The sequence below is a fragment of the Balaenoptera acutorostrata genome, chromosome 11 (assembly GCF_949987535.1).
Source record: "Balaenoptera acutorostrata chromosome 11, mBalAcu1.1, whole genome shotgun sequence".
In the NCBI taxonomy this organism is placed as follows: domain Eukaryota; kingdom Metazoa; phylum Chordata; class Mammalia; order Artiodactyla; family Balaenopteridae; genus Balaenoptera; species Balaenoptera acutorostrata.
In genome coordinates, this window is record NC_080074.1 from 20274907 (window position 1) to 20290223 (window position 15317).

Consider the following 15317-nt stretch of genomic DNA (forward strand, 5'->3'; position numbering starts at 1 on the left):
TTTTTTATTGTAACTACTAAAGGTTGAGATTTTAGAAAAATATGCATGATAAATCATGAATATACTTATGACTTTATATATTTTTCTGCATTTTGCTGATGTACTCTTTTTTAGTGATTCACTTATATGTTTAAAATATTGAGAGGATTATGCAGTCTTCATTTTCAGATTTTAGTAATGAAGTGTAGCCAGTAGTTTAAAGTAGCAACCTTTTTAAACATATCTTTAAAACAACTTTCTATGAAGAAACTTACAACAAACGTTTCATATATATATATAGGGTCAAGCAAGAGCAATTCTGATCATAACATAAAAAGCCAAATTTCTGTTCCCCCTAAGAATATGAATATCCAGTCTGGAAATGATGTTGTGAGTTTTATTATTACATTAACATTTGTAAAGCTTTTATAAGTTATAAAATGCTTTCATATATTACCTCATTTGAGTCTCACGATTTTTGAAGTTTTTCTCTTTTATGTACAAAAGGAACTCTAGTGTGTAGCTTTTCTTTTGTTTTCATAGCAATTCCAATTCAAAATAGCTTTAAATTTCTTTTCTTTTCTTTTCTTTATTTATTTTTGGCTGCGTTGGGTCTTCATTGCTGTGCACGGGCTTTCTCTAGTTGCGGTGAGTGGGGGCTGCTCTTTGTTGCGGTGCGTGGGCTTCTCATTGCGGTAGCTTCTCTTGTTGCAGAGCACGGACTCTAGGTGTGTGGGCTTCAGTAGTTGTGGTGCACGGGCCCAGTAGTTGTGGCACATGGGCTTAGTTGCTCCGTGGCATGTGGGATCTTCCCAGACCAGGGCTCGAACCCGTGTCCCCTGCACTGGCAGATGGATTCTTAACCACTGCGCCACCAGGGAAGCCCTAAATTTATTTTAAAATGAATGAGGGCAAACAAAAAAAGTATTGGTGAGAATGTGAACGTTGTGCACTGTGGGTGGGAGTGTAAAATGATGTAACTACTATGGAAAACAGTATGGCAATTTCTCCAAAAATTAGGCATAGAATTACCATTTGATCCAGCAATTCCACTTCTGGTTATATACCCAAAAGAAGTGAAAGCAGGGACTCAAACAGATACTTGTATACTCGTGTTCATAGCAGCATTTTTCACAATAGCCCAAAGGTGGAAACAACCCAAATGTCCATCCACAAGTGAATGGGTAAACAAAACGTAGTATGTGCATACAATGGAGTATTACTCATCCTTAAACTGGAAGGAAATTCTGATACATGCTGCAACATGGATGAATCTTGAAGATATGATAAATAAAATAAGCCAGTCACAAAAAGACAAATATTACATGATTCCACTTATATGAGGTACTTAGAGTAGACAAATTCATAGAGACAGAAAGTAATGGAGTGTTTGTCAGGGGCTGGAAGGATAGAGAAATGAGGAGTTATCATTTAATTGGTACAGCGTTTCAGTTTTGCAAGATGAAAAGAATTCTGGAGGTGGATAGTGGTGATGATTGCACAACACTGTGAGTATACTCAACACTACTGAACTGTACACTTTAAAATGGTTAAGAGGGTAAATTTTATGTTATGTCTATCATACCACAATAAAAGAAATGAAAAAAAGAAAAAAATGAATGAGGACAGAGAATAACAAGTGTTGACAAGGATATGGAGAAATTTTAACCCTCATATTCTGCTGGTGGAAATGTAAAATGGTGCATCCACTGTGGAAAAAAGTTTGACAGTTCCTCAAAAAGTTAAACATGGAGCTACCATATGACCCAGCAGTTCCACTCCTAGGTTTATACTTGAGTATTGAAAACATACATTCACACAAAAACTTGTACACAGATGTTCCTAGCAGTATTATTCATAACATCCAAAAAGTAGAAATAACCTAATGTTCATCAACTGATGAATGGATAAGCAAATGTGGTATATCCATGCAATGGAATAATATTCAGCCATAAAAAGGAATGAAGTACTGATAAAGCTACAACATGGATGAACCTTGAAAACATTATGCTAAGTGAAAGAAGCCAGACCCAAAGGCTGAATATCCTTGATCCTATTTATATGAAATGTCCTGAATAGGCAAATCCATAGACACAGAAACGTCGATTCATGGTTGTCAGAGGATGAGGGTAAAAGGAAATGGAGAGTGTCTGCTAATTGGTTTTGGGTTTCGTTTTGGAGTAATGAAAATGTTCTGGAATTAGATAGTGGTAATGTTTTCACAACCTTGTGAATATACTAAGAAACACTAATTTGTACAATTTTAAATGGTGAATTTTATGGTATGTGAATTATACCTCAATTAAAAAATAAATGACTACTTAAGTGTCCATCAACTGATGAATGGTTAAAGAAGATGTAGTATATATGTCCAATGGAATACTACTAAGCTGTACAAAAAAATGAAATTTTGCCATTTGGATGGACTTGAAGGGTATTATGCTAAGTGAAATAAGTCAGGCAGAGAAAGACAAATACTGTATGATATCACTTGTACCTGGAATTTAAAAAACACAACAAACTAGTGAGTATAACAATAAAGAAGCAAACTCACAGTTATAGAGAACAAACTAGTGGTTACCAGTGGGGAGAGAGAAGGGGGAGGGACAATATAGAGGTAGGGGATTAAAAGGTACAGACTATTACATATAACATAAATAAGCTACAAGGATATATTGTACAGCACAGGGTATATAGCCAATATTTTATAATAGCTATAAATGGAGTATAACCTTTAAAAATTATGAATCACTCCATTGTACACCTGTAATTTATATAATACTGTACATTAACTATACTTCAATTAAAAAAATGAAATGATTACTTAAGATTCCTAAACTTAGTTGTGTAATTTCAGTGAAAGCTTACATTTCATATAACTTCTCCCCACCCTCCACCTGTTGCCCCTGCCAAATGACCTAATCTCATCTTACTGTTGTACCCAAGTTACTTTACACCCTAGCTACCGAAAGACTTATAGGTCCCAAATGTACTGTGCTGCACCATTCCCATTCTTTTCTTTACTCACAATACTCTCATCCCCACTTACTCCCACATTTTCTGTTTCTGCCAAATTCATACCCATCCCACACCCCTTCACAAGTGTCTCCACCTCTCTGAAGTCTTCTGTGACCAACCCTAGTAGAGTGAATTACCTTTTCTTTTCAAACAACTGTAGTTAGTACAACTATATTTTTGTGTGTCACACTGTATTACAATAATTTGTTTGCATTTCTGTCTCCCCCACTAAATTATCAGCTTCTTCAGAGCAGGAACTGCTTGTTATTCATCTCTGTACCTCCAGCACCTAACACAGTTCTTGGCAAGTAGTAGGTGCATGATAGATGAGAATAATAATAGATAACCTTTATTTAATATACTTACTATGTGCCACATATTACTCAGTATACTTTACATTTAGTAAATCATCTTAATCATCACAATAATCCCATCAGTCAGTTGGGTACACAGTGTGGTTAAATAGCTTCCCCAAAGTTGCTCAACAGGCACATAGTAAGGCTAGGATTTAAATCCAAGCAATCTAGCTCCAGAATCTGGGTTCTTAACCACTATGCTATATAGCATCGCATATATTAAAAAATGGTTACACACAAAAATTAATTTTATAATTTCACTCCATTCTAGGCCTAAGCTGCTTTTATCATTCTTTTTTTTTTTAACATCTTTATTGGAGTATAATTGCTTTACAATGGTGTGTTAGTTTCTGCTGTATAACAAAGTGAATCAGTTATACATATACATATGTTCCCATATCTCTTCCCTCTTGCATCTCCTTCCCTCCCACCCTCCCTGTCCCACCCCTCTAGGTGATCACAAAGCACCGAGCTGATCTCCCTGTGCTATGCGGCTGCTTCCCAGTAGCTATCTATTTTACATTTGGTAGTGTATATATGTCTGTGCCACTCTCTCACTTTGTCACAGCTTACCCTTCCCCCTCACCATATCCTCAAGTCCATTCTCTAGTAGGTCTGTGTCTTTATTCCTGTCTTACCACTAGGTTCTTCATGACTGTTTTTTTTTTCCCCTTAGATTCCATATATATGTGTTAGCATACTGTATTTGTTTTTCTGTTTCTGACTTACTTCACTCTGTATGACAGACTCTAACTCCATCCACCTCACTACAAATAACTCCATTTCGTTTCTTTTTATGGCTGAGTAATATTCCATTGTATATATGTGCCACATCTTCTTTATCCATTCATCCGATGATGGACACTTAGATTGCTTCCATGTCCTGGCTATTGTAAATAGAGCTGCAATGAACATTTTGGTACATGACTCTTTTTGAATTATGGTTTTCTCAGGGTATATGCCCAGTAGTGGGATTGCTGGGTCGTATGGTAGTTCTATTTTTAGTTTTTTAAGGAACCTCCATACTGTTCTCCATAGTGGCTGTATCAATTTACATTCCCACCAACAGTGCAAGAGTGTTCCCTTTTCTCCACACCCTCTCCAGCATTTATTGTTTCTAGATTTTTTGATGATGGCCATTCTGACCGGTGTGAGATGATATCTCATTGTAGTTTTGATTTCCATTTCTCTAATGATTAATGATGTTAAGCATTCTTTCATGTGTTTGTTGGCAATCTGTATATCTCCTTTGGAGAAATGTCTATTTAGATCTCCTGCCCATTTTTGGATTGAGTTGTTTGTTTTTTTGATATTGAGGTGCATGAGCTGCTTGTATATTTTGGAGATTAATACTTTGTCAGTTGCTTCATTTGCAAATATTTTCTCCCATTCTGAGGGTTGTCTTTTGGTCTTGTTTATGGTTTCCTTTGCTGTGCAAAAGCTTTTAAGTTTCATTAGGTCCCATTTGTTTATTTGTGTTTTTACTTCCATTTCTCTAGGAGCTGGGTCAAAAAGGATCTTGCTATGATTTATATCATAGAGTGTTCTGCCTATGTTTTCCTCTAAGAGTTTGATAGTGTCTGGTCTTACATTTAGGTCTTTAATCCATTTTGAGTTTATTTTTGTGTATGGTGTCAGGGAGTGTTCTAATTTCATACTTTTACATGTAGCTGTCCACTTTTCTCAGCACCACGTATTGAAGAGGCTGTCTTTTCTCCACTGTATATGCTTGCCTCCTTTATCAAAGATAAGGTGACCATATGTGCGTGGGTTTATCTCTGGGCTTTCTATCCTGTTCCATTGATCTATATTTCTCTTTTTGTGCCAGTACCATACTGTCTTGATTACTGAAGCTTTGTAGTATAGTCTGAAGTCAGGGAGCCTGATTCCTCCAGCTCCGTTTTTCTTTCTCAGGATTGCTTTGGCTATTCGGGGTCTTTTGTGTTTCCATACAAATTGTGAAATTTTTTGTTCTAGTTCTGTGAAAAATGCCAGTGGTAGTTTGATAGAGATTGCATTGAATCTGCAGATTGCTTTGGGTAGTAGAATCATTTTCACAATGTTGATTCTTGCAATCCAAGAACATGGTATATCTCTCCATCTATTTGTATCATCTTTAATTTCTTTCATCAGTGTCTTATAATTTTCTGCATACAGGTCTTTTGTCTCCTTAGGTAGGTTTATTCCTAGATATTTTATTCTTTTTGTTGCAGTGGTAAATGGGAGTGTTTTCTTCATTTCACTTTCAGATTTTTCATCATTAGTGTATAGGAATGCAAGAGATTTCTGTGCATTAATTTTGTATCCTGCTACTTTACCAAATTCATTGATTAGCTCTAGTAGTTTTCTGGTAGCATCTTTAGGATTCTCTGTGTATAGTATCATGTCGTCTGCAAACAGTGACAGTTTTACTTCTTCTTTTCCGATTCGGATTCCTTTTATTTCTTTCTCTTCTCTGATTGCTGTGGCTAAAACTTCCAGAATAATGTTGAATAATAGTGGTGAGAGTGGGCAACCTTGTCTTGTTCCTGATCTTAGTGGAAATGGTTTCAGTTTTTCACCATTGAGGTCGATGTTGGCTGTGGGTTTGTCCTATATGGCCTTTATTATGTTGAGGAAAGTTCCCTCTATGCCTACTTTCTGCAGGGCTTTTATCATAAATGGGTGTTGAATTTTGTTGAAAGCTTTCTCTGCATCTATTGAGATGATCATATGGTTTTTCTCCTTCAGTTTGTTAATATGGTGTATCACGTTGATTGATTTGTGTATATTGAAGAATCCTTGCATTCCTGGAATAAACCCCACTTGATCATGGTGTATGATCCTTTTAATGTGCTGTTGGATTCCGTTTGCTAGTATTTTGTTGAGGATTTTTGCATGTATGTTCATCAGTGTTATTGGCCTGTAGTTTTCCTTTTTTGTGACATCTTTGTCTGGTTTTGGTATCAGGGTGATGGTGGCCTCACAGAATGAGTTTGGGAGTGTTCCTCCCTCTGCAATATTTTGGAAGAGTTTGAGAAGGATAGGTGTTAGCTCTTCTCTAAATGTTTGATAGAATTCACCTGTAAAGCCATCTGGTCCTGGGCTTTTGTTTGTTGGAAGATTTTTAATCACAGTTTCAATTTCAGTGCTTGTGATTAGTCTGTTCATATTTTCTATTTCTTCCTGGTTCAGTCTCAGTAGGTTGTGCATTTCTAAGAATCTGTCCATTTCTTCCAGGTTGTCCATTTTATTGGCATAGAGTTGCTTGTAGTAATCTCTCATGATCGTTTGTATTTCTGCAGTGTCAGTGGTTACTTCTCCTTTTTCATTTCTAATTCTATTGATTTGAGTCTTATCCCTTTTTTTCTTGATGAGTCTGGCTAATGTTTTATCAATTTTGTTTATCTTCTCAAAGAACCAGCTTTTAGTTTTATTAATCTTTGCTGTCATTTCCTTCATTTCTTTTTCATTTATTTCCGATCTGATCTTTATGATTTCTTTCCTTCTGCTAACTTTGGGGTTTTTTTGTTCTTTCTCTAATTGCTTTAGGTGCAAGGTTAGGTTGTTTTTTTGAGACGTTTCCTGTTTCTTAACGTAGGATTGTATTGCTATAAACTTCCCTCTTAGAATTGCTTTTGCTGCATCCCATAGGTTTTGGGTCGTCGTATCTCCATTGTCATTTGTTTCTAGGTATTTATTGATTTCCCCTTTGATTTCTTCAGCGATCACTTCGTTATTAAGTAGTGTATTGTGTAGCCTCCATGTGTTTGTATTTTTTACAGATCTTTTCCTGTAATTGATATCTAGTCTCATAGCGTTGTGGTCGGAAAAGATACTTGATACGATTTCAGTTTTCTTAAATTTACCAAGGCTTGATTTGTGACCCAAGATATGATCTATCCTGGAGAATGTTCCATGAGCACTTGAGAAAAATGTGTATTCTGTTGCTTTTGGGTGGACTGTCCTATAAATATCAATTAAGTCCATCTTGTTTAATGTATCATTTAAAGCTTGTGTTTCCTTCTTTATTTTCATTTTGGATGATCTGTCCATTGGTGAAAGTGGGGTGTTAAAGTCCTCTACTATGATTGTGTTGCTGTCGATTTTCCCTTTTATGGCTGTTAGTATTTGCCTTATGTATTGAGGTGTTCCTATGTTGGGTGCACAAATATTTACAATTGTTATATCTTCTTCTTGGATCGATCCCTTGATCATTATGTAGTGTCCTTCTTTGTCTCTTGTAATAGTCTTTATTTTAAAGTCTATTTTGTCTGATATGAGAACTGCTACTCCAGCTTTCTTTTGATTTCCATTTGCATGGAATATCTTTTTCCATCCCCTCACTTTCAGTCTGTATGTGTCCCTAGGTCTGAAGTGGGTCTCTTGTAGACAGCATATATACGGGTCTTGTTTTTGTATCCATTCAGCCAGTCTGTGTCTTTTGGTGGGAGCATTTAATCCATTTACATTTAAGGTAATTCTCGATATGTATGTTCCTATTCCCATTTTCTTAAATGTTTTGGGTTTGTTATTGTAGGTGTTTTCCTTCTCTTGTGTTTCTTGCCTAGAGAAGTTCCTTTAGCATTTGTGGTAAAGCTGGTTTGGTGGTGCTGAACTCTCTCAGCTTTTGCTTGTCTGTAAAGGTTTTAATTTCTCCATCAAATCTGAATGAGATCCTTGCAGGGTAGAGTAATCTTGGTTGTAGGTTTTTCTCCTTCATCACTTTAAATATGTCCTGCCACTCCCTTCTGGCTTGCGGAGTTTCTGCTGAAAGATCACCTGTTAACCTTATGGGGATTCCCTTGTGTGTTATTTGTTGTTTTTCCCTTGCTGCTTTTAATATGTTTTCTTTATATTTAATTTTTGATAGTTTGATTAATATGTGTCTTGGCATGTTTCTCCTTGGATTTATCCTGTATGGGACTCTCTGTGCTTCCAGGACTTGATTAACTATTTCCTTTCCCATATTAGGGAAGTTTTCAACTATAATCTCTTCAAATATTTTCTCGGTCCCTTTCTTTTTCTCTTCTTCTTCTGGGACCCCTATAATTCAAATGTTGGTGCGTTTAATCTTGTCCCAGAGGTCTTTGAGACTGTCCTCAGTTCTTTTCATTCTTTTTTCTTTATTCTGCTCTGCAGTAGTTATTTCCACTATTTTATCTTCCAGGTCACTTATCCATTCTTCTGCCTCAGTTATTCTGCTATTGATCCCTTCTAGAGTATTTTTAATTTCATTTATTGTGTTGTTCATCGTTGCTTGTTTACTCTTTAGTTCTTCTAGGTCCTTTTAAATGTTTCTTGCATTTGTCTATTCTATTTCCAAGATTTTGGATCATCTTTACTATCATTATCCTGAATTCTTTTTCAGGTAGACTGCCTATTTTCTCTTCATTTGTTAGGTCTGGTGTGTTTTTACCTTGCTCCGTCATCTGCTGTGTGTTTTTCTGTCTTCTCATTTTGCTTATCTTACTGTGTTTGGGGTCTCCTTTTCGCAGGCTGCAGGTTCGTAGTTCCCGTTGTTTTTGGTGTCTGTCCCCAGTGGCTAAGGCTGGTTCAGTGGGTTGTGTAGGCTTCCTGGTGGAGGGGACTAGTGCCTGTGTTCTGGTGGATGAGGCTGGATCTTGTCTTTCTGGTGGGCACGTCCACGTCTGGTGGTGTGTTTTGGGGTGTCTGTGGCCTTATTATGATTTTAGGCAGCCTCTCTGCTAATGGATGGGTTTGTGTTCCTGTCTTGCTAGTTGTTTGGCATAGGGTGTCCAGCACTGTAGCTTGCTGGTCGTTGAATGAAGCTGGGTCTTGGTGTTGAGATGGAGATCTCTGGGAGATTTTCACCCTTTGGTATTACGTGGAGCTGGGAGGTCTCTTGTGGACCAGTGTCCTGAAGTTGGCTCTCCCACCTCAGAGGCACAGCCCTGATGCCTGGCTGGAGCACCAAGAGCCTTTCATCCACATGGCTCAGAATAAAAGGGAGAAAAAATAGAAAGAAAGAAAGAAAGAGGATAAAATAAAATAAAATAAAGTAAGATAAAATAAAATAAAGTTATTAAAATAAAAAATAATTATTAAGAAATAAAATTTTTTAAAGTAAAAAAAAATGGACAGACAGAACCCTAGGACAAATGGTGAAAGCAAAGCTATACAGAAAGAATCTCACACAGAAGCTTACACATACACACTCACAAAAAGAGGAAAAGGGGAAGAATTAATATCTCCTGCTCCCAGAGTCCCCCTCCTGAATTTGGGATGATTCGTTGTCTATTCAGGTATTCTACAGATGCAGGCACATCAAGTTGATTGTGGAGCTTTAATCCGCTGCTCCTGAGGCTGCTGGGAGAAATTCCCCTTTCTCTTCTTTATTCGCACAGCTCCCGGGGTTCAGCTTTGCATTTGGACCCGCCTCTGCGTGTAGGTCGTCTGAGGGCGTCTTTTCTTCGCTCAGACAGGACGGGGTTCAAGTAGCAGCTGCTTCAGAAGCTCTGGCTCACTCACGGCATGGGGAGGGAGGGGTAAAGAAGGGGGGGGAGCCTGCGGTGGCAGAGGCCAGTGGGACATTGCATCAGCCTGAGGCTTTCTCCCGGGAAAGTTGTCCCTGGATCACGGGACCCTGGCAGTGGCGGGCTGCACAGGCTCCCGGGAGGGGAGGTGTGGGTAGTGACCTGTGCTTGCATACAGGCTTTTTGGTGGCAGCAGCACCAGCCTTAGCATCCCAGGCCCATCTCTGGGGTCCGCGCTGATAGCTGCGGCTCGCGCCCATCTCTGGAGCTCCTTTAAGCAGTGCTCTTAATCCCCTCTCCTCGCACACCAGGAAACAAAGAGGGAAGAAAACGTCTCTTGCCTCTTCAGCAGCTCCAGCTATCATTTTCTTAAGTAGCATTTATGTTAGGGGAGTTATGTACATTGTTTTATTTGTTTGAGTTGCAATAGATACTAATATAATTTTGAAGTAGTATTCAAATAATTTCCTCTGGTAATGTTTTCCTTTTTAATAAAATGAACACAGTAAGGAATCATGTATATAGCAAAGAGAAGTTTACTGGGGACAGTGTGCCCAGTATTTATGCCCACTAGTTTTAGAGTTCTTGCTTCTATGGAGAATGATGAAGACTGTGGTCCTGTGTTAGTATTTTAGGCAGATGGAACATCAGTCAAAACCTATAAATGCTGGGACTTCCCTAGTGGTCCAGTGGGTACGACTGTGCTCCCAATGCAGGGGGCCCAGATTCAATCCCTGGTGGGGGAACTAGATCCCGCATGCATGCTGCAACTAAGAGTCTGCATGCCGGGGCTTCCCTGGTGGTGCAGTGGTTAAGAATCCGCCTGCCAATGCAGGGAACATGGGTTCGAGCCCTGGTCCGGGAAGATCCCACATGCTGCGGAGCAGCTAAGCCCGTGTGCCACAACTACTGAGCCTGTGCTCTAGAGCCCACAAACCACAACTACTGAAGCCTGCACGCCTAGAGCTGGTGCTCCACAACAAGAGAAGCACTGAGATAAGAAGCCTGCACACCGCAATGAAGAGTAACCCCCGCTCGCTGCAACTAGAGAAAGCCCGCATACAGCAATGAAGACCCAACACAGCCAAAAATAAAATAAAAAATAAATAAATTTATTAAAAAAAAAAAAAGGAGTCCGCATGCCACAACTGAGAAATCCACGTGCTGCAACTAAGATCCCGCGTGCCACAACTAAGACCTGGTGCAGCCAAAATAAATAAATAAGTAAGTAAGTAAGTATGTACGTACATACATACAAATAAAACCTATAAATGCTGTACCCAGCTTTAAAGTTTTATTGTACTGAGTACATGTGACTTCCTCATAGGCATAATCTAAAATATCGCAGCAGAGCAAATGGGGTTATGTTTGACCGATTGCTAGGGAGCAATGCCAGCATTTCTTCTGTTTCGTAGCATGACAGATATGATATTAAAAAGTATACGTCAAAACTCAGCCATAATTTATAATAACTAAAGGTAAATAGGAGACTATACTTTCTTATTTTAGTAATAGTAATTATATTTGTGGCAAAGAAGAATTTTATTTGTTGGTGTCCTAAATCTTTAATAAGGATCAAGGAGCCTGAGGGAGAAATAAGTCTTGTAGCTTTTTTTTTTTTTAATTTTATAGCTACTTTATTTATTTATTTATTTATTTTTGGCTGTGTTGGGTCTTCGGTTCGTGCGAGGGCTTTCTCTGGTTACGGCAAGTGGGGGCCACTCTTCATCGCGGTGCGGGGACCGCTCTTCATCGCGGTGCGCGGGCCTTTCACTATCGCGGCCCCTCCCGTTGCGGGGCACAGGCTCCAGACGCGCAGGCTCAGTAGCTGTGGCTCACGGGCCCAGCTGCTCCGTGGCATGTGGGATCTTCCCAGACCAGGGCTCGAACCCGTGTCCCCTGCATTAGCAGGCAGATTCTCAACCACTGCGCCACCAGGGAAGCCCCAGTCTTGTAGCTTTTTTATTAAAACAGAGCAGGTATATTATTCTTCCTTTCCCTCTTAGTTTCCCCAAGTATACTTTATTTGCTTAACTTACTTCCTTGGTTAGATTGAATAGGGCCTGAGTGTTAGTGCTGCCATACTGATTAAATGATTTACTGACAAACACTATGGAGCCTATCTAGTTGACTGTTTTAATGACACCATTAAATTTCATGTGGTTTATTATAGCACATCTCTGCAAAACTGGAGTCTAACCATTCTCACATTTTCTTGTTGTGCTTAGGGAATCTTCAAGACATTATTTTTACCAACTCATTCTTCTTATATTCTTTCTCTGATGATAAAACATATAAGTGAAAACATTCAGCAGACATTAAGAACTTTCTTTGACAGGCACTCTCTTCCCCCGCAAAATTTCCATATTGCCTGTGTTTCTTAATGGCCATTCTTGAACTCTCTTCCATTTTAAAACTGCTCCCTGCAGCTTTCCTGAACATGAAGATTTTCTTTTTCTTTCCACTTCTAGCTTCCTTTCTCTGTACCTCATGGATACTTGGAGGCTGCAAGGATTTAGCACTGGTCATGCCAGCCTCTCCAGATCGCATCTCTGTCTGTAGTTAGGTCTCCATGGTAATGAGAAGCAGAAAGTGCTGAAGTAGCACACTGTGTAAGGACTGGCAGGAGAAAACAGTGCCGTGGCCTGTACAGGAATAGCACTGAATCCCCATGGTGCTGGAGAAGCCAGCGAGAAGCGCGCTGTGGCGGAAAGCAGGAGACTCTCAGTTAAGGACGCAGATTTGGCAGATTTATTAGCAGCAGTATTCTAGGATGAACCTAATATACAGTTAGTGCTTTTTTTCAAATGGAAAAAACATTAAAATTTTTTTCTTATCTTTTAGGAGACCAGATGCTCCAGTGCCTGACGGTGAAGGTGAAAAAAATATAGAAGAAAGTTCAGACAGCGAATCTTCTTTTAGTGACTAAGCTTAATGTTGATAACAATTACATATACATGTGTTGGTGCACATTTACATTCTATAAGAAAGAGAGCCTGAACTTTAACTCTTAGTCATAAAAACATCAAATGGCTACATATCCACCACCAAGCTTCCTCTATGTTAAAAAATAAATAAATAAAGCATTTATAATAAGCTGGCAGTATGTCTTGTTACCAAAATAAAGGACCCTGAACTGAAAAATAGAATAGCCTAAATAAAGTACTCAGAGTATTTGAGGGATGCAATGAGCATCTAAAATGAAGTCAATGTGAGTTTAGTGATCAAAAATAGACTCAATGCAAAACAAAAAAGTGAATTTGGCTAAATGAATTATTCAATTTTTGTGAATATTTTAGCATGAAAAGTATTATGTACATTTGTATCATAAGAGTTGTTAAAGAAATTTCTGGCAGAAAGTAATACTGGATTGAAATTTTCTGTGACAGCTGGAGGCTTATATATCATATTTATTGTGGATCTGGAACTTATTGGTAGTATTTATTAGCATGTAAAGCTTTTCACAACTTGGCCATTAGTTCATGTACTGTCAAAGTCAGATATTATATTTAGCATCAAATAGAAATTGAATTGAAAGTAGTTTCAGTGTTGTTCAGAGTGAGCTGATAGCAGAAGTTGACAAAGGGATGTGATGTGGGGCAAAAGAGATGTTTGCTGCTGTCTACCCCTTGCCTATTCAGAACTGAGTCCAGTGTTAAGTCTACTCCATTACCAGATCTTCAGAATGATGACCAGCCACAGTCTGTAGACGACTACACAGGAGGATTAGTGAGACAAGCTGTAGTTCCTCGTGCTACAACTGAACTCAAGACCAAAACTCATCCATCATCTCTTTCCTGCACCACCCACTTGAGACTTTCCTTGCTCTCTTCCAGAAATTCAGCAGGTCTAGTTTGGTTGAGTGACCCAGACCTTCATCCCTTCAGAGATGGGCCTTGGTTACTTTGCCCCTTTTAGGCTATGATTATCACATTTGTCTGTTTGCTGTTCACACCAGGTATAGAAGCATCCAGAATCACCCCAATGAATCGCCTGAGTTCCAGACACATCCTCCTTGTTTCATTTTGTAATTGTAATCCTAGCTCTCCATGTTAACCAACATATTAACTCTCTTTTCTTGCCTATTGTCCCACAGACATGAGCAGCCCAACAGGATCAGTTTGGCAGCAGTAGCTTCAGTTCTGTAGAAATCTTACTGTGCTTCTTGATAGAAATGTGCTAGCTTTTTCCTCTTCCCCTGTCTAGGAAACAGGACCTCCAATTCAGCAGAGCCTAAGGTGGTAGGGATGGGTAGCACAATTCTGCAAGTAGGTTACTGAGAATGGTGGTAGGAAGGGCCAGTCCTGTTTCTATCCTCTTGGCTCCTAGACCCATAAATTCTAGCAGCTGGGGACATGGAATCACATACTGGCCTTTGGTATAGTGCATGTTTCACTTCCTGGAAAACAGCACCCCAGACCTGCAGGCTGTATCTCTGAGCTGGTGTCTAAGCAGATGCTGTAATAGTCCATTTCGTTGTTCTGTTAGATTGACTGCTTCTGGATAATGCTGCATATGATAGGATCTTGGATCCAGTAATTCATGTTGCTCTTCATTTACTACAAAATAGTTCCTCGATCTGAGGTAATATAATTCAAGATACCTTATTTGTAATAAGCATTTTTTTTTTTTTTGCGTTCTGTAGACTATCAGATAGTAATGATGACAGAGGTACTGATGGAAGGGAAAACAAGCCTGAATTAAGAATACAAATTAGTTAACAATAGAAAAGAATTGCTTCCTCCTCCAAGGTGGAAGGAAATTAATGTAAACAACTTGCTCCCATGTGGCTAATTTATCTCTTGAAGGAGTGTTACCAGAGTCATTGGTTTCTGCTGCTGACAGATCACGTGTTCAGCAGTGATATAACTCCATCAGCCTTAGACAAAGCTCAAGCTGTCGGGTCTATGCCTAGCCTCTATCTCTGCCACCATGATTACTTCACTTATGGGTTTGTTGTGTAAGCCTGGAGTGGTCAAGGGCAAGGCTGGCTGAAATCACTAAGAATCATCCTGTCCACCTATCTTTGCCTCCTCAGGTTAGTACTCTTTTATTGACATTCCGTGATACAAAAATCTACACACTTTTCTATAATCAAGACTGTGTTTATCCTTAACTCAGGCCACATCTTTCTCCATCACCGTGAATGACCAAGTGTACTGTTTGAAGCTCTATCAGGAAGATTTTTCATTTTTCCCTCACCACTGATCCTTCCAGGCACCTCTGAGAGGATACAGTGTGGAAGCCAGCCATTTCTGGCTCACACCAAGATATCAAGCTGGTCTACCCATGAACAAGACCCACATTTTCCTTCTCTGTCATCTGGTATGTTAATATTGCAGAAATAGCCTTACTTCTTCACTTCTCCCTGTCTCCATGCCATTTCCCATAAAATTTTCACTGCCTTCCCACTCTGCGTGGAGTATTCTGCCTCACCTTTGGACTCTGAACTTAGCCATGTGATATTCTTTGGGTCAATGGAATGTTA

At 39.1% G+C, this 15317-nt stretch overlaps 1 protein-coding gene across 1 annotated transcript in view; it reads left to right on the top strand.

Moving 5' to 3' along the window:
* WASHC3 (WASH complex subunit 3) overlaps positions 1–12925 on the top strand; it is a 71039-nt gene extending 58114 nt beyond the window's left edge. The window contains exon 7 of the mRNA XM_007165789.3: positions 12674–12925. Coding sequence (XP_007165851.1) covers positions 12674–12758 — 85 coding nt within the window. The 3' untranslated portion in view covers positions 12759–12925. The remainder of the gene's footprint in view (positions 1–12673) is intronic.
* Positions 12926–15317: the final 2392 nt, after the last annotated feature.